The 19,531-nt window shown below is 33.7% G+C and overlaps 1 protein-coding gene across 5 annotated transcripts in view; it reads left to right on the top strand.

The window, feature by feature from the left end:
* LOC118184781 (homeobox protein Meis1-like) overlaps positions 1 to 19,531 on the top strand; it is a 279,835-nt gene that overhangs the window by 22,106 nt on the left and 238,198 nt on the right. For 2 of the 5 annotated variants that reach the window (XM_085825963.1, XM_085825966.1), the window contains exons 2-3: positions 4,702 to 4,843; positions 17,195 to 17,245. In XM_085825963.1, coding sequence (XP_085682089.1) covers positions 4,702 to 4,843; positions 17,195 to 17,245 — 193 coding nt within the window. Of the gene's footprint in view, positions 1 to 4,701; positions 4,844 to 17,079; positions 17,131 to 17,194; positions 17,246 to 19,531 lie in introns of all 5 variants that reach the window. The other 3 variants (XM_085825961.1, XM_085825965.1, XM_085825964.1) reach the window with 2 other exon arrangements.

Raw genomic sequence — 19,531 nt, 5'->3', positions numbered from 1 at the left:
CAAAAGTATGACCGGCTTAAGAAAAGGGGTTGTTGCTATTTTGAAAGAAAAAATTAATCACGAGATACTTGTTTACCATTGCATCATTCACCAAGAAGCGTTTTGTGCGCAAACATTTCCGGAAGAAATTCGTAAAGTTATGGAATTAGTGATTACCATTATCAACTCCATTTTAGCTAAAGCTCTTAATCATCGCCAATTCAAATAATTTTTATTTGAAATGGAGATTGAGTACGGTGATCTTCTGCTTCATAACAAGGTACGTTGGTTATCAATTGGGAACGTTTTAAAACGTTTCAAGTCCCTTTTTCGAGAAATTAAAGCATTTCTCCTTGAGAAGAGCATTCACTATCCAGAACTAACAGACGATCAGTGGATCCAAAACTTTTATTTCATGGTAGACGTTACGTCTGATCTAAATCAGCTTACTCGTAAACTACAAGGGAAAGGAAACTTAATTTTTTCGATGTTAGAAGAATTAATAACATTCGAAAACAAATTATCCATTTTTGCACAGGTGAAAGGGAAACATTGTTTCACTTTCCGAGCCTGCTGAAGCATCGCCAAAAAAATAATTCCTCTATTGATAAACACCATTTTAAAACAATAATTTTAAATACGAAGGAAGCATTTCTCAGCAGGGTTTCATGAATTTAAAAACAGCGGAGCAACTTTAGCATTTGTCAGAAATCCTCTTAATGCTACGATAACCGAGTTGAAATTTTCTCCTTTTGAAATTGACATTGGTAGCTTTGAAATACAATTGCTGGATTTAAAAAACAAGGAGATACGTCGTTCTAGATTCGAACGTCTTTATATTGAATTGGAAATATTGGAGAAGAAAAAATGTGATCTGAGTTCACAACACAAGTGGTCTGCTTTGAATGACCTGAAGAAGGAAGACATGATCATTTTCAACGCTTCGAATAGTATTCCTGACTCTTACGATCAGCTGAAAAAGCTCGTGTTTGTTGTTCTTTCCCTTTTCGTTTCTGCATATATATGCGAACACTCTTTTTCAAGCATGAATATTATCAAGAGTAAACTGAGTAGTCGTCTTATTGATGAGAACTTGGAATCATGCCTAAAATTAAAAACAACAACATACAAACCTGACTTACTCAAACTTTCCAAGGAGATGCAAGCACATTGTTCGCATTAATAAATATTTATTAAATTTAGTTTTATTTAGTGTAATAAAAGTTTACTTAACAAGAAGATTTGGCTCCCAATTTTTTAAAAATTGTTGTAATGTTCATATTTGGCTCTTTGGCTAATAAGTTTGCCGACCACTGCCCTAGACAGATAGCCCTCGAGTACTTTGTCGTGATTAAATAATCTAAATAAGACCAAGTAGCTACTCTGTAGCATCTCTTAAGAAGGTAAAAGAATATTTAATCTCTACTCCTCATGCCCTTTCTATGGTTGCAACGTAAGCTTGCTGTAAGCCTTCCTTTAACATTTGCTAGTGTTTTGTAAAGATGAATTGGGAAATGCCAGAGACCAGTGTTGACGTTCAACCATAAGGCTTAAAAAGGAATCTAATTTCTTCGAATTAGAACAATCATGAAGTGATGGCAGCGGTGGCTTGCCTTTTTTAGCCCGAAGTTCTATTAATTTCCTTTTGCCATTTTGCGTCGAAAACTTTAAAAGTCTGAATCACTTTTCAAATCGTTGCCACCAAATATTATCGCTCTGCATTTTATTTAAACATATTAAGTAATAAAGAATCTGCATAAATGTATGTATGCTTCTCGCACTGTGAAAAAACGACGGTACCTAGAGCCATCCAATTTTGAATAACGTAATCTTCCACCGAATATGGGCATCTGGAAGCCCCAATTTGGAATTGCTTTTTAGTCCAAAGAGGGAATTTGTCTTGAATGATTATTTTCGTTTAGGCATTTTGTGTCGGTTGACTATAAATGTCCGATTCGCTTTTCAAACTGTTGCCACCAAGTATTATATTTAAAGAAATTAAATAATGAAGAATCTGCATAAATATAATGTTTCTCGCACTGTTAAAAAACGACGGTACTTAGAGCCATCCAATTTTCAATAACGTACGTCTCCACCCGAATATGGAATTTGTTTTATTATCTCTTTCATATTTTGCAAAAACGAATTTTTGATTAACAAGTTCAACGATCTAAAAGCAAGCCATGGCAACACTACCGGGGGCGCATTTTTTTATTTCCCGCGCGCGAGACTCTGTATCGGAATTTCGAAAGATATGCTTATTTCAAATTATTTTGTTGTTGAACTGAATTTATTGGTTTAAGGGCGAAGAACATGAAATTGAAGGTAACCCACAAAACGTTAAAAAAAAGGCTTTGGACGTAATTTAAAATCTGAATCCTTTCAAATTTTTATTTTTATATTATCTACTTCATAGTTTTTAAAGCATTTATGAGTTTTTGATTAAGAGAGTCAACGATTTTAAAGCGAGTAATGGCAACACTGTCCGGGGGGCATTTTTATCTCAACCACGCGGGACTGTGTATCGAAAATTCTAAAGATAGACTCATTTTAAAATTATTTTGCGATATTTCTGTTGAACTGAATTTGATGGTTTAAGTTTATTTAATAAATAAAGGTAACACACAAAACTTTAAAAAAAAGAGACGCCTTTCGGAGTAATATAAAACCTAAAAGCTTTCAGATTAAAAAAAAATTTTTTTCCCCTTTGGCTTGGCTAATTTGATTATAGCAAAGCTATCTTGGTGGAGGAGGTAAGGAAAAGAAACGGGTTTTAATCACGTTACAAATGCAAGAATGCCCTGTGTATTCGCCTGGATTTAAAACGAGGTTGAAATACCTGTGTTCAGAAGTCTCATTCACTTGAACATTGGTTGACCTCTGTTCTTTTTTTATTATGGAAGTTCGGTATGAACACGAAGACAACATACTAACAACAATACCTTGGGTATTAGGGCATACCATGTGGAATTTAATACTATTTTGTCGAGCAAGAAAATAGGTAGCGCGATACATATTTTGAGGTGGACTTTTAAAAAAATTAATCAAAGTCAGTATCTCTAAAAATAAAAAGTTTTTTAATAGGTTCTGTGGGATATATCATTCGTGTTTTGTGTGATGGAATGCCAGTTAGTGTTAAAGTCAGAACAGTACCTGCGTCAGAGCCAATGCAATCGTCTGCACCTTGCGGTAGAATTTAGGGGGGGGGAGACAAAAAGTTTTTAGAACTTAAAAAGTACAGAGCAGCAAAATTTTTAGAATTTATGGTGGCAGCAAGCAGCTGAAATTAGGACCAGCTGAAACTGCAACGGGAGGCCAAATGCCCTGTTCAAAAGCAGTATATTTAAAATATGAAGCTAGGATAGAATTTTACGTTTGTGCTTGGAAACAGTCGAATTTAGGATTTTCAATTCTAAAAAATTCTGAGAACATCAGAGAAGAAAACGGTAAAGACACGTGCCAGTGTAAAAATTTAAAATTAGGGTAGGGAGGATATAATTCTTAGTTTGGTGTACATTTTGAATAAAAATTCGAGCTTTCGATTCTTCGTGAAGAATCTTTTTGGTCCTGAAGAAGAGAGAATTGCGCCTGATGATCCTCGAAATTAATCAAATTTAACTAATTGGTATTTTTTGTACCTACTTTTAAATGTTTGGAGCATTTGAGTTATTTACAGATAGCAGAATACTTTACTTAGGATCTGGGTAAATATATTTAAAAAAATGCGAATTGATATCAAACGAGATTATAAATTTGAAATGCATAGTAATAATATAGAAAATTCAACATCAACATTGTATTTTCACCAGGGCTTAATTTCTAAAAGCCGGAGCCCTATGGAAGACCGTCAGGAATGAGAAACGAGTAAATAAATAAATAAAATGACTATTAAAAATCTTTAATAATTTGAAAATTAAACAGTTAATGATTATCAAATTAATCAATTAATTAATAATTATTTAATTGAAATTAATAATTCATATTTATTAATTATTATTTGATGATTATTAAACTAACTTATTATTAGTCCAAGCGGGCTTTGTCCCTGAAAGACTATTGTTTTCGTTTTGCGTTGGTTTACTATAAATGTCCGTTTCACTTTTCAAACTTTTGCCAATCAATGTTCGAGTCCTGCATTATATTTGAAGAAATTAAATAATGAATGCGTATCGGAAATTCTAAAGATAGGCTCAATCTTAAACTGTTTTGCGATATTGCTCTTGAACTGAATTTTATGGCTTAAGTGCGAAGAACGCGATATTTAATAAATAAAGGTAACAGACAAAATGTTAAAAAAACGCCCCTTTGGACGTAATTTAAAATCTGAAACCTTTCAGATTTTTATTGTTTTGAAGCTTTTTTATTTAATTAAATAATTAAAGGATAAAGTAATTAAATAATAAAAAAATTAAATGTAAGGAGATAAATTAAAATTTAACAAGCGATTTTTTACTGTAATTTTATTGCTAAAAATAAAATTTTCGAAATCAAATTTACACTGAAATTTGTTGCTCAGTTGCATAAAATAAGTACCGGAGCCACCGGCGCAATTTAAGCTCTGTTTTTCACACATGTAATTTTATATATAGTATTTCAAAATGCATAATTTCTAGTTTAATTTTAAGATACATAATTTGCAGCAAGCCACAGCACTCTTTTAAAATATGTGTAATATTTCATCCGTGTACTTGTTTTCTAAATACTTATTCTTTCTTCTTACAGTCACCCGCTCTTTCCCCTGCTCGCACTGATCTTCGAGAAGTGCGAATTGGCAACGAGCACCCCCCGAGAACCTGGAATAGCCGGGGGTGATGTCTGTTCCTCAGAGTCTTTCAACGAAGATATCGCCGTCTTCGCCAAACAGGTAAATTACCCTATTATTTCAACTAAGTTAATACCTAAGTTCTGTTAAAGTTCCTCCGCCTGTACTAAACGTCGTTATAAAATAGCTAGAATTCTGACATAAGAGGTTTTAGTTGAACGGAACGTTAAATTTACGGTTTAAAAAAGCAACTTTAATGCTTAGTTATTGCTGCTTTTTGACGTCCCCATCTTAGCATTTTTTTAAAATCAGAACCCATGTTTAATACATAGTATAAGCTTAGATGTATGATTTTTTTTTATGTTGAGTAAATTTAAATGTATGTTTTTATTTATTAACGCAGAAGGGCTTTTAATTTGGAAACGGCATTTTGCGTCGATTCAATTTTCAAACTGTTGCCACCGAATATTATCGCCATGTACTATAATTAAAAAAATTAAATAATGAAGAATTTTCATGAATGCTTCTCGCATTGTGAAGAAACATAGGTGCCTAGAGCCATCCAATTTTGAATAACGTAGTCCTCTAACCGAACATGGGCACTTGGAACCTCGAATTTTGAATTTGTTTTATTAAATTTTGTAAAACATTAACGAATTCTTGATTAACAACTCAAAGATTCTAAGTGAGCAATGACAACACTGTACGGGGGGAAAAAGTTATCTCCATCGCGCGACACTGTGTATCGGAAATTCTACAGCTATGCTGTTCTGAAATATGTTGTGATATTACTGTTGAATTGAATTCTATGTGTTCTAAGTGCGAAGAATATGATATTTAATTAATTAATTAATTAAGGTAACACACAAAACGTTAAAAAAAGTCTTTCGAACGTAATATAAAGTCTGAAATCTTTCAGTTTTTTTAAACGTTTTAGTTTTCAGCTTTTGCTTACTGAGTCGTACATAGTGCTTTGAGTTTTTCAATGACCGAAATAGATTAAAAAATTGGATTTTTTTTTTTTTTTTTTTTTTTTTTTTTTTTGTCTTTGTTAATGCTTTGATGTTGGACATGTCTAACAAAAGGATAGGTTAAAATAATTGGTTAAGGAAAAGCAACCCGGTGGCTATCTGCGTTATAAGGGAGGGATGCGTTCGTGGAGGACATTTTAACGGAAACTGACTCACATCCGCGTTAAACGTGGAGAAAACGAACCATGCAACCAGCCTGTTAGCTGGGATTCGACCTCAGGTCGAACTACTTGGTTGGTTTCCTTGATTACGGCAAAGCCTCGAGGCCTAAGGGTAGCGATGTCTTCGTGCAAGACTTTCTCAGGGAAACTGACTCATATATTTGTTACACATGGGGAAACCCGTGAAAACGGCCATGTAGACAGCCCGTTCGCGGGATTCGAACCTCAGACCAAACTCCCAGTGTTCAGCGACTTAACCGCTCAGCCGCTGGTGGGCCTAAAAGAAAGAGATGTGTTTAGGGACTTTACCGCTCTGCCGCTGGTGCGTCGCCTCTGACAGGAGGAGGTGCTTTTATTTTTACTTTATTTGTGCACTAGATATTAGTAAATGATAGAGATGGGTGCAATGCTAAATTTTCTTGAGTACGAATTCAGAAAGTTCTAGAATCCTCGATGTAAAAATAATAAGGGGAGAGAAATAATATTATTAACCTTTTGACCTGGGCGCAGAATTTATAAAAACGGAGAATTCGATTCAAACGAAATCACGGACTGGAAGTGGAATTAATAAATTGACACAAACATAGCAGTTACGGCATTCATATGCCACGAAATTAAAGTATCGACTCAATGGCATAGCCAGAGGAAGAGTACATTGTATGTAAAGGGAATGTATTTGTTAAACAAAACAAACAAAAAGTTTAAACAAGTTAAACAAAACAAAAAACATATTTGTTTAACTTTAAATCAGGAATGATGTTCATTGCCTAACACCGAAACGTGTTTCTCGGCGTAAGACTGTGCAGATTTCTGCATGAAAAATGGAAATATATAGTTACAACAATTGATGATTTGTATGCTTATTTTTTTTGGTATGCTTATTTGATTGCAATTAGAGAAAGATCGATGTACTACCGAAAAAGAGGAGAAAAAAGAATATGTTGATTCAGAGAAAACAAGCAAAGTTTTTCTAAAGGTTGTAAGCTTATTATTGGATTCTTTTATAACGGAAAACTTAAAATAAAGGAAGTAGAAAAAAATGTCAAAATTAACTCTTACTATGAGAAGTATGTTTTAATATTTATTTTTAACAAAGAAATTTCATATCTTTATCCAAACAATCTTGACTGTTTTAAGTTACATCAGAATAAGGCTACATACCCTACTTCTAAATTTGCAAGTCTATTTTTTGAGAAAAGGCGAAACAAAACCGAAATTGAAAGTATTCCCTTTAAATGCATCCCACGCAAGTCCCTGATGTATCATCTCCTATGGATTATTGTACATTTGGATTTTTAAAACAAGCTCTTTATAAGCGCCATCCCGAAACATTGGATGGACTCTGGAAGACTGAAGGAGTGGAATTAAATCAACTTTGATGTTTAAAGAAAAGGACTTTTACCTTGGAAATCAACATGTAATATGCTAGTTCAACAAAAGGCCTATCCAACTGGACATATTAGAAAATAAAATTCTAAGGTTTGTTTATACAAAAATCTTTGCAAATTCGTTGCAAAAATGTGTGAACGCCCTCTGTATATGTATATATATATATATATATATATATATATATATATATAAAAGATGTAGTAAGCTCGCCTAAAAGTTACCAAGAGCTGCTGCTCCAAAGAGTTCAATACGTTTTTAAAAAAATTAATACATATGAAAATCAAACCATTAAACATGTAAAACATTAAAAAACAGAATCAGATAAAAAGGTAAGCGGAAAATGGTATATTACCCCACCTCGACTTCCAAACTGGCTTTTCAAGGGAAATTTAATTTATTTGAACGTCGAATCAAGCTAACCCCATTACGCGTTTCGCCGAAACAGACAATTGAAACTTTTACGCTACAAAAATTTTTAAAAATTTAGACAAAGTGTCTTGGAAATTTTAATAGTCTCAATTCTCGGTTCCAATTTCCCGACGCGTCCGCACAAAATGACACATTAAGGTGTTAAAATATGTTAAACTATACCTAAACATCTTAAATCTACTTTTACTTATTTTGCAGCATATTGCGCAAGTTGTTTTCTAGACCAAAATTAGTTTTTCAAAATTGTAATTACTACCTTGCTTGATATATATATATATCTGGGTGTGTGTTTATTTTGTTTGCGTCATCGAAAAATTTAGGAAATAAAAAAATCTGATGTGTACACCACATGACTTCCTTGTACGGAATATTAAATTATACGCATTTTTTCTTGCATTTCATTTAAACTTATTGGATTGAATTAAAACTACTTCGCCGACAACGCATAAACCACAATAGAATAAATGCATTCTTTAAAATTCACTCTATTTGTTTACCATCCATAGCGACACTCTGGTGCTAAGTTCACTTAACGGTATTATATTTCGTTTATATTATAACTCAGAATGCACAATATTTATATCATTTAAAAAATTATCTAATCGTTGCCACATGTTCTATTCAAATACTATATTAAATCTAGAACGATGTATAAAAGAAATTAAGCAAACAAACCCAAAAAGAAACAGTTTTTTACAGACGATTGAGTATTTCTCATTCAATTAATTCAGTTCTCACTTCGCGACACGGCAAAAATACATAAAAACTCAAATATCTGTATTAAAAATTACGAAGTAAATTTTAAACACTTATTTCCTCGAAAAAGTTCCAGAAAGGATTAAGCATGATTTAATTCGCAATAATAAATGAAGGCGTTATCTTTGTTGTTGCGAAGCTACGTTTCTCTAGATTGGCAACAAATCCACTATCCTGCTGTTTCAAATGTAAACAAGCAATGGCAGCCATCAAAGAAACTATTATGCTTAGCGGCACTTAAACAACTTTCAAATTGTTGATAATTCTAAAAGTATTGCATACAGATTTACAAAAGGCATAAAACCCTTAGCCGGAAGATAAGAACAACATAATTAAATAATTTTTAAAGCAAAAAAATGTACCATTTACAAACATATAAGAGTAAAGAAACTGTGAGATCACTGCGCCGGGTAACAGAGTGAATATATATATAAATATATTTATATACGTTTGGTGCGGCCGATGGCAACCAAAATGCGAGGTGCACATCTACATGTTATAGCAGTCCTATATACAAAATTTCAACGTTCTGAGGCTACTCCTTTTTGAGTTATGCGAGATACGTACGTACAGACGCCACGAAAAATTCTCTTCAAAGCAGTTTTATAATTTTTTTGGAGGAAAAGAGTCTTTTATTCTGCCCTTACGTACAGATATCACGCAAAAACGTCGTTAAATTGCATTCGATAGCGGTCAAAATGGATATTTTCGTTGAAATCTGCTGCCTGAAACTTTTCGCGATTACAATACTTCCTTTTTACTTCGTACAAGGAAGTAAAAACAGAATATGTTGTCAAATTTACTTTAAGTTTTGTTCCACTTAATATGATTTCTTAATTTTTTTACGTAAGGTACTTAAATGATTAATGAAATATGCTAATTAATTATTCAAAGTAAATATCAGTCTGAAAATTTAACATTTAGCTGTCAATATTCTTGAATTACAAAGAGTAACTATCAAAGTGGTTGCCAGACGTTTAGATTTCACACAGAAAATAAATATAAATGGGTATTTTTTTTTAGTCATTATAATTACTGTTTATGTATAGTTTCGTGCAAGTTTAGTAAATAAATTTTAAAATATAAATAAAATCTGAAAGGATTTTATAGGGTATCCCAAAGGATACACGCCCATATTCTATGAAAGTTTATTACATTATTCAAATTTTGATGGCTCTAGGTACTGTTGTTTTTTCACAGTGCGAGAAACATACATACACCATGCAGATTCTTCATTATTATTAATTTCTTTAAATATAATACAGGGCTTTAATATTTGGTGGCAACAATTTGAAAGTGAACCAACATCTAAGCGAATCAACGCAAAATGCCAAAACGAAATTAATAGCCCTTAATTAACCTAAATTAAATTAATAAAATAGAGCATTTTCAGTAATTACTCATTTTCTGAGTCCACATTACGTCGAGTATGCGGCACTCTGCTATACTGCAATGAAACAACCTAATTATTCCAAACCCTTTGGGTCTTCTGTGCACGTGGTCGCCTTAGGGAGTCGATGTGCAATACCGATGCATATTTATGTTCTAAGATATAGTAATCACTTTCAGATGTGATTACCATAAGCGATTTCATTGTAGAATCATACGACTGTAATTACTCTTGGACGCTTATCGATAAAACTCACAATGCGACATTTCCAATAGAATAAAGTATTAAAGACAATCATAATCAGTCATATCTCAGAACGTAGTAGAGCTATTCTTCGCTGGTAAGCATTTTAACCAGCGTCTGGTAAACAAAAATTTACAGATGCTTATTATTTCAGCGTGACATTTGGCGTTGTGCTATAATCTCATCCAGGTGTTCTTAACTACGCGCCGTAGACTCTCAGTGACAAACTTGGTAAATCGATTGGGCCAAAAGTAAACACTGTGTGTGAGAGACGTGGTTACGTCCTTTGGGATACACGCTAGAAACAGTTACTGAATTTTCTAGCCGCGTTCAGGTGTGCAGATATATTTTCTTGAATACAGAGGTTGTTCACACATTTTTTAGACTATGTATATTGTATTCACAAAACTAAATTACATAAAATTCTTGTTTTTTAAATATTCTATTTGACATCCCTTATTCTGAACTATCTTCCCACACCGCAATTTCAAGGATAATAATGCCTTTTCAAGTGGCAGAAGAGGTATTCTATCCCATTCCTCCCGAACAGCTTCCCAGAGACCTGTTAGGGTTTTGGGACAACGTTTGGATAATGCAGTTTTTAAAAGTCCGAAAGCACAAAAATCCATAGGTGACACATCGGGAGATTTAGTAGGGATATCAGTGAAGGGTAGGCTTTGATACCAGTTTTTGTTCCATTTCTTTTAGGAAATTTACAGTGGATTTTGATGTGTGACTGCTAGCTTTGTTCTGATAGAGTCTCACAGATGGATGGCACTGTGGGTAAAGCGATGGTATTTCATTCAGAAAAATTGGCGGTAAAATATGTTCCTGATAGTATTTGGAGTTAATCATGACATTTTTCTGCACTCTCTTTATTTTTAACTTGCCATTATAAGAAAAACCAACAACAATCATGAATTCCTTAGAAAAACTTTCTTTCTATTCTTTGAACCATGTACTTAAATTTTTTTCTTCCCTTTTATGATAATAAATGGCTCTTTTTTTGTTACAATCATTTAAATACACCCATGCTTCATCCTTATTGTGACAATTGTTTTCCATTTTTTCTTTGGATAAGTGTTTCTCATATAGAAATTCTGGAGCGTGTCCTGCGTTGAGCGATATGCTTTGGAAGAAGACGATGCACATTGCGTTTTTTCGCTTTCTTAAGATTTAAATCAACGTTTATTATTTTGTTTACAGTGGACACCGAGCATTTTAATGATTTTGAAACTGTCCTTTGACTAGGAGGATTTTCTTTAACATTAAACAACGTACCTTTGTAATAGTCGAAGATGTCCGTTTTTTCCTTGGATACTTGTTTAGAATTTTTGTTCTACTTGAGGCTCCAATTTGACGTTTTTTTCCTTTCTTGTTGATGATATTACCTGTCGACGCTTTAGATATCACAAAACCATGACTCTCATATCGTTTTTGGATAACGGAGTATCCATATTTCTCTTCGGAAAGAGCTTCAATGTAGCCTTCGAACCACTGCTTTGTTAAATTCGCCATTTTGAATAAAAGCAAAACTTTCAAGCCACAGACGATAATTTTGACTTTTAAAAACATAGTAAAATTGCAATTACTTCTTTTGCAGCAAACGATATTTTATTACCGCTAACCAAAATTGTCTATAAATTGTGCGAACAGCCTCTGTATTAGATTTCCTTGAAAATGTCTTCGGAAAGAATGTTAAGCTTGGACAAGGGCCGTGAAGTTCTGCTAACATTTTGAGCAATCATTTATTTGGTATTTTAAATTAGTGATAGTGACAGTAGCGATATTTTATTTCCTATACATAAACGTTGTAAGTTACGTTGCTTACAAGGTTGTAAGTTACGTTGTAAGTTCATTGGTTAGTGAAGATGATACTGACAAAGAAGAATGTATAACCGTAATAATCGACAATCAAGATTTTGGAAACATAAAATGCATTCAGTGAAGCAAACAAACGTATAATGAACCAAAAGTCTGAAAATAAGCGGAGATTCTTACAATAAAATGACAGCTTAACCCTTTGATTAGGGATTTAAAAAAAAATATATATATTAAGCTTTCAGATTTTTTATTACGCTCAAAGAGGCCTTTTTCTAACGTTTTGTGTGTTACCTTTATTTATTAAATATGTCCTTCGCACTCAAAAAATAAAATTCAGTTCGACAGCAGTATCGCAAAATAATTGTAAAAGAGCATATCTTTAGGATTTCTCACACACAGTCTCGCGCGATAGAGATAATTTTTTTTTTTTTTTTTTTTTTTTTTTTTTTTTTTTTTTTGGAAAGTGTTACCATCGTTCACTTTGAAATCCTTGAGCTTGTTAATCAAAAATTCGTTAAAGTGTTATAAAAATCTGAAATCGATCATAAAACAAATTCCAAATTTCAAATTTGGGCTTTCAGATGTCCATATTCGCAGTAGGATTACGTCAGTCAAAATTGGATGGCTCTAGGTACCGTTGTTTTATCACAATGCGAGGAAACATACATACATTTATGCAGATTCTTCATTATTTAATTTCTTCAAATATAATACAGGGCGATAGTATTTGGTTGCAAGGATTTGAAAAGTGATAAGCCGTTTATAGAGTTCCGATACAAAATCGCAAAACGAAGACAATAGTCCTTCAGGGACGAGAAGCCCCTTTGGACTAAAAATCTGAAAGGTTTCATTCAGATTTTAAATTACGTCCAAAGTTTTTTTTTTTTTTTTTTTTTTTTAAACGTTTTGTGTGTTACTTATTAAATACCATGTTCCTCTCACTTAAACCATAGCATTCAATTCAACAGCAGTATCGCAAAATATTTTAAAAAGCATGTCTTTAAAATTTCCGGAACAGTCTCGTGCGCTAGAGATAATTTTTTTTCCCCCCCACCGTACCGTGTTGCCATTTCTCGCTTTGAAATCGTTGAATTTCTTAATCAAAAACTCATAAGCTTTACAAAATATGAAATAGATAATGAAACAAATTCCAAATTTGAACTTCCAGGTGCACATGTTCGAGTAGAGACGTACGTTATTAAAAATTGGATGGTTCTAAATACTGTTGTTTTATCTCAATGTAAAAACATTACATATGTGTATGCAGATTCTTCATTTAATTTCTTTAAATATAATACAAGGGGGTTATAATTAAAGTGACCCTATTGAGATCCCTCTAGAATCTGTTCTACTTATTGAATTTTGATGAAATTTGGTGTGTATGTTCTATGGACGATGGGGAATCGATTTCTGCAATACAAAATTTCATAATCATCTTCTTCAAACCGTTCTTCGACATGGGCCCTTTTCGCAATCCCATTTAACGGCGATATTCAGGCAATGCAACTAATCTATTTCTGCCGTTCCGATAAAACAGTTTTGCCAGTAAAGCTTGATCTTTTTTCTGTAAGCACATAATTAACGATGACAAAGCCACACAGAATGATTTTGTCTCCCTGACTGCACGTCTCTTTATAGGTTTAACTAATTTTTAAGGAATTTTTGAAAATTGCCATCTGGTGGTCAAAATTTGAACTATTTTTGTATTGCACAAATCTTTTCCCCATAGTCCATATAACGTATATACGACAGTTTCACCAAAATATAGGGTTTTGTAGGGATCTGAATAAGGTTACTTACTTTATAAGGGATTTCTCACGCCTTCTTGGCATGCCTTCGTGGTGTGGTGGGCTGCACGCTGTTCACGTATTCCAGAGGTCCGTGGTTCGATTGCTGGCGAAGTCGTTGCATATTTTTCATCGTGCCTGCTTCCCTAAATACCTAATTTCTGTACACTGGCGCCCGAACTAAAAGGGTGTTGGACGATTTTTCCACCAGGATTTGGCGATTGGGTCCCCAAAAAACCCCAGTTGCTCTTTAAAAGGGAAAGTATATACGGTGTTTCTCCCGCCTTCGTGGTGTGGTGGTCTGCACGCCGGGCTCGTATTCCAGAGGTCTGCGGTTCGATGCCCGGCGAAGGCGTTGCTAATTTTTCCTATTCTAATTTCTGATTCCAAAAAAATACCTAATGTCTCTAAAACTATTATTATAACAACCCTGTATTTGGTTGCAACAGTTTGAAAAGTGATTTGCCTTTTTGGGCTAATAATGGCATTTGGCGCTAAAATATTTAGCGTCGTCTGGGTAATAAAAGCTGAAACATGCACAACTGGTTTTATTCTGCGACTGGGATATGTTACAGTGAGTTTCTAATTAGTTTTTAAACCAGCAGTCATTTTTAATATGTTAGTGGGACATACATTTCTCGTTAGTAGTCAAAGGGTTAAGTCAGATACGGGTGAAAATAAGAAAGAATTAGACATTTCGAATATAATATTTCATCGTCGATTTTGAGAAATTATTGTCTCGCAGGCGAATCGATACGCAAACCACATAGCAAACAGTTTCTGGTTTTCTGTTCACTGTGATGAAAGGAAAATACATTTTCCACCGTATAGAATAATGGCTGAAGTTAAGATCAGTGTTTCCAGATCGTGCGATTTTTCGCAAATTTGCGGCTTTTGACAATCTTGTGCTACTAAGAGTTTAGCACTGGCTATTTTGCGAAATTTTGAGACATCCGTCGTTTTGTTATGCTACTTTTTGCAAGTTCAAAGATTTTTTTAATATATTGTAAAATGCTTTTATGTTAAAATAATGTATCGAATAAAAATAATTTATATTAAAAAAAAAAAAGTTTATTTAGGATTAACTAGAAGTTGGCATATGGCAATCTTTTTTTACATGCGGACTTTTCAAGGCTGCACAGCCTGACACCAGTATAACGAGAAAGGGGTAAGGGAAGAGGAAAGAAAGAAAAAAAAAAAAAAAAGCTTCTGGAACTCTCACTGCCCTTCCTCCTCCCCCTTGCGTTTTGAAAGTCAGTCCACCTCCCCAGTTCTATGGTGATAAAGAATTGAACCAAAGAAGTTGCAGCTTGCGCGCCATATATTGGGTAAAAAATGAAATTCATAATTATATATAATTAAAACATAATATAAAAGAATTACAACGAAATAAGGAATAAATCTTATAATTTCCAGAGAAAACAGTCAGCAGTCCAGTAGCCAAAGCAACGAATGAAAAACTGTTGCCAAAACCACATTTCTAAAAGAATGAAACTATCATTAGAGAGCTATAACCCATCAAAATTGTGCTTTGTGGATGACATAATTCAAAATATACAAACCTCTTTACCATTAGCTTATTAAGAGAGGGGGGGGAATTCTTTCTGTTGTGCCTCGCGAGACACATGCGCGTCAGAATAAGGAATTTGCAATGTGCGTGTCCAAAAATCAAAAGAAAATAAGCAGCATGAAATAAGCAATATTTTATCTCATAATTTTCAACAGTCAGTAGTCCAGTATATGAAGCATTGAATGAAAAACTGTTGCCAAAATCACATTTCTAAAACAATGAAACAATTTAAAATGATGCGATTTCATCCAAAAAGATATAAGTTGCATACTTTGTGTATACGCGAGACTTAAAATTTTACACATGGATAAAATGGCAGAAGAGGATTTAAAAAAAGAACAAGATCCTTAATAGGAATGACATAAGACAAAATAAACTTCGATGCCAATACGATAGTTAATAAAAACTTGTATATCGCAAGCTAATAGTTCGTAAAAACGAGGTATCTGTGTTTTATATTCATTAAGAGAAAGATTTCTGTGCTAAATTTACTAAAAATTTGTATAGTTCTTGAAAAATGCTGTTTTTTATCAGTTTAATTCTGGAAATAATAATAATTTAATAATTAATTTTATAAGTTTAATTTTTATCAGTTCAGTTCAGTTAAAAAGTATATTAAAATTATTTAAAAAATTTAAGCGGTTTGGAAACAAATTAACAAGCATTCCAACGAAACTTGTTTATTGCATTTACTAAATTCTTTCAGATGTAAAACAACTACTCAAATTATACAGAATGTGCTTTTATCATTCTAGTTTTTTAATAGAACATTGTATCTATTTATAGAGCAATGTATTTTTATCATTCTAGTTATTTATAAAACATTGTATCTATTTATAGGGCAATGTGTTTTTATAATTCTAGTAATATTTATAGAACATTGTATCTATTTATAGAGCAATGTGTTTGCCCACCAGCGGCCGAGCGGTAAAGTCGCTGAACACTGGTAGTTCGGTCTGAGGTTCGAATCCCACGAACGGGCTGGCTGCATGGGCGTTTTCGTGGTTTTCCCCATGTGTAACGTGTATACGAGCAGTTTCCCTTAGAAAGCACTCCACGAAGGCATCCCTTCCCTTAGGCAGATAGCCTTCGAGGCTTTGCCATAATCTCACACACCACACCAGAGCAATGTGTTTTTATCATTCTAGTTATTTGTGAACATTGTATCTATTTATAGAGCAATGCGATTTTATATTTCTAGTTGTTTGTAGAACATTGTATCTATTTATACAGCAATGTATTTTTTTCTTCTAGTCATGAAAATTTATAGAACAATACCTATTTATCATTCTAGAAGTGGTTTTGGTATTACATTTTTTTTGTGATAAATATTAATAGAATGCTGAGCTATTGCAGTGGAAAGTTTGTTATGTACAGCTTTATCAGACTTGTTTCAACATTCTATTACTTTCAGAATGATACCCAGGATTTAATGTGAAATTTTCAGAATGCACAAGTAATTTAAAAATTTCCTGTATCTTTAAATGTTATCGTGGTTTTAAAATATCGACAATATAGTTACAATATCCATAAGCTGATGTTGAGTTTTGTTCAATTTATTTAGTGTCACAGTGTGATAATCTCTCCGATTTCTTTCAGCAAAACTCTTGAGCAGTTTTTCAAAAGTATGATAAAGATATTTGTAAACGTTATTTAAAAATTTTCTTTTGTTTAAGTACAAAAAATGGCGAATGTTGTATATTAAGCGGGGTTTCTTGGCTTTGAAGAATTCTTGAAACACATTTCCATCTGTTTCAGATCATGGCTGAAAATATCCACTACTCCTCCAACGAAGAATTAGACAGTCTTGTAAGTACCAGTTGCCATTTTCCTCCCCCTTATCCCCACTTACCCCCCTTTTTCTCATTTGCAGATTAAAGAAGGACAACCCTTTTATGTGTCCAATCAAGAATTAGACAGTATTGTAAGTATCTTCTTATTGGCTTACTTATTTTTTAAATTTGTTTCATACATTAATTTTTATTTTGTATTCCTCTTTTTCGTTATCGGTAATGTTTGACGCATGGATAGCTTGATCAGTCGTATTTTCCCAAACACTTAGTCTAGTCCTCTAAAGCAGCAGTCGTCACCCCTTAGAACTTCACGGACCACTACATATATAATTTTATATTTGGCGAACCACTAATATGAATTAAAAATATTCAACTTTCCAATACATGTAATTCTAATTTTGATTTGTTAATATAATTTTCGAAACATTTGGTGTTCAGCAGCATGCCTTTATGGAAATTCAAGCTACGCCCCTGATTATGAGTAACAATTAAAACACTATTAACATCTCAATGATATATATATTTCGTTCACATGGAAAAATTATAGGAAAAGTACAAAAATCTTACCTTTTTGTACAGAAAGCTTCACATTTTCATATCGCTAAAAAGGAACTTCACGAAAAGCAAGAACACACCGGCAAACGCAAAGCAATATCAATTAACTGAAAGTGATATGCCGCCAATTTTAAAATATTGTTAACATAATAATCATCGCTTACTCAGCAATGACGCCATCGATCAACAGTTAGACAAAACAAATACGGAAACATCCAGTGGTGCAGTTATAAACAAGAATGCAGATCATAAAAATCTATCAAGATGCCTATTGACAAGGAGAAAAGCTGCATTATTAACAACTACAATAGCATATGTTTATAATTCAAAAGGAAGCATAATTCCAGTTTGCGCTATTCTTGATAGCAGCAGTATATCCGTGGATGCCAACTCTCACTTTCAAATGTCGCAAGATACAGCTGCAAAATGCAAATAGTCGCTAAATAGGAATTTCGCTAAAAGTTGTAGCTAAAAAAAAAAAAAAAAAAAAAAGTATAATCCATATTCCATAATTGGTTTTGTTACTCGTCATTTTTTAAACTGAATCTTCATAAAAATATAAATAATTAATGCCTCAAATTTTCTGCGGACCATCAAAATGTTTTCACGGACCACCGGTTGACGACCGCTGCTCTAAAGTGCACGAATGACCGAATTACAGAACGAGTTTTATTAGCTGATTTAGTAAATGTGTAAGATGCCATGTTTACGTAACTACACACACTGGCCAATGAATTAGAAACCTTTAAGATTTTTCATTTGAATGCGTGCTAGAGATGAAGTATGCAAATTATTTTTGACGTGGGTTACACGTGGTTAGAATGCTAGTATAAGTAAGGTGTAAGAGTAGTTTTCACGATTAATGAAGTAAAATAGGAAAAACGACAGATCATTCACTATTTGAAAAAGTTCTTATTTTGTTGGTGCCCGTTCAGCACGAGCCTCGATTTCGCAGACAGCATATGTCACTGGGTTCTCAAAAGCAGCCATATCAAAGGTTTTCAAAAGTTGGAATCAGAACCCACAGTCCTTCTCTACAAGACGTAACTGCGGTTCGAGCGCAGTTTTCCAAGAGAGTGATCGGCCTCGTCTCCGACGAATTGTACTGTAGAACAAAGGACTCTACTGTGCTTCAACTGACACAGATCAACAACCAGGCTCTTCCCAACAGATTTCAGATCCAGCTCTAACGATTTCAGATCCAGCTCTAACGATTTCAGATCCAGCTCTAACGATTTCAGATCCAGCTCCAACAGATTTCAGATCCAAAATATTTGGATCTTTTCATTATAAAGACAACACGCGTCAAACAATTTTCTATGCTTTTTCCAATGGCAGATTGTGAACAATTACAAATGTAACCCAGTCCATTAATCTATACAAGGCCAGATGAGGTGGTCTCTTTATTATGGAGGCACCCAATATGTGCGCCACCATCGCCTTCCCTATGAAGGGGACGGACAGTTACAACCACGCCTTCTCCGGGATTCGAACCCAGGCCCTTCGGCATCGCAGTCAGCTTCCCTGACCACTATACCGACTGTGTATTATATTCCCACCGGGATATTCATCACGAGCTCATTTCGCCAGGGATAAAATTTGTAAGCGTAAGAAATGCCCCCTCAGATGTGTATCACACATAAAAAATATTTCGGAAGGAAACTATTCAATACAATTTTCCTACTTGTCACGTGATATAAAACAGTCAATCACAATTAACCAGCTGTAGATTACCATGTAAGAAAAGAAAACTGCTAATCCATTGAAAGAATATTATAGCACAAAGGCTTTCGCAGCAACAGAGAAACTTTCAATGCTGATACCTTGTAGAATCATTAAGGATTTTCCAAGCAGGAGACATG

The sequence above is a fragment of the Stegodyphus dumicola genome, chromosome 10, assembly GCF_044657685.1.
Source record: "Stegodyphus dumicola isolate Sdum_Otavi_A_Nest chromosome 10, ASM4465768v1".
Lineage (NCBI taxonomy): Eukaryota > Metazoa > Arthropoda > Arachnida > Araneae > Eresidae > Stegodyphus > Stegodyphus dumicola.
The sequence above is the reverse complement of the archived record's forward strand: the minus strand, read 5'-3'. Positions and strand labels throughout refer to the sequence as shown.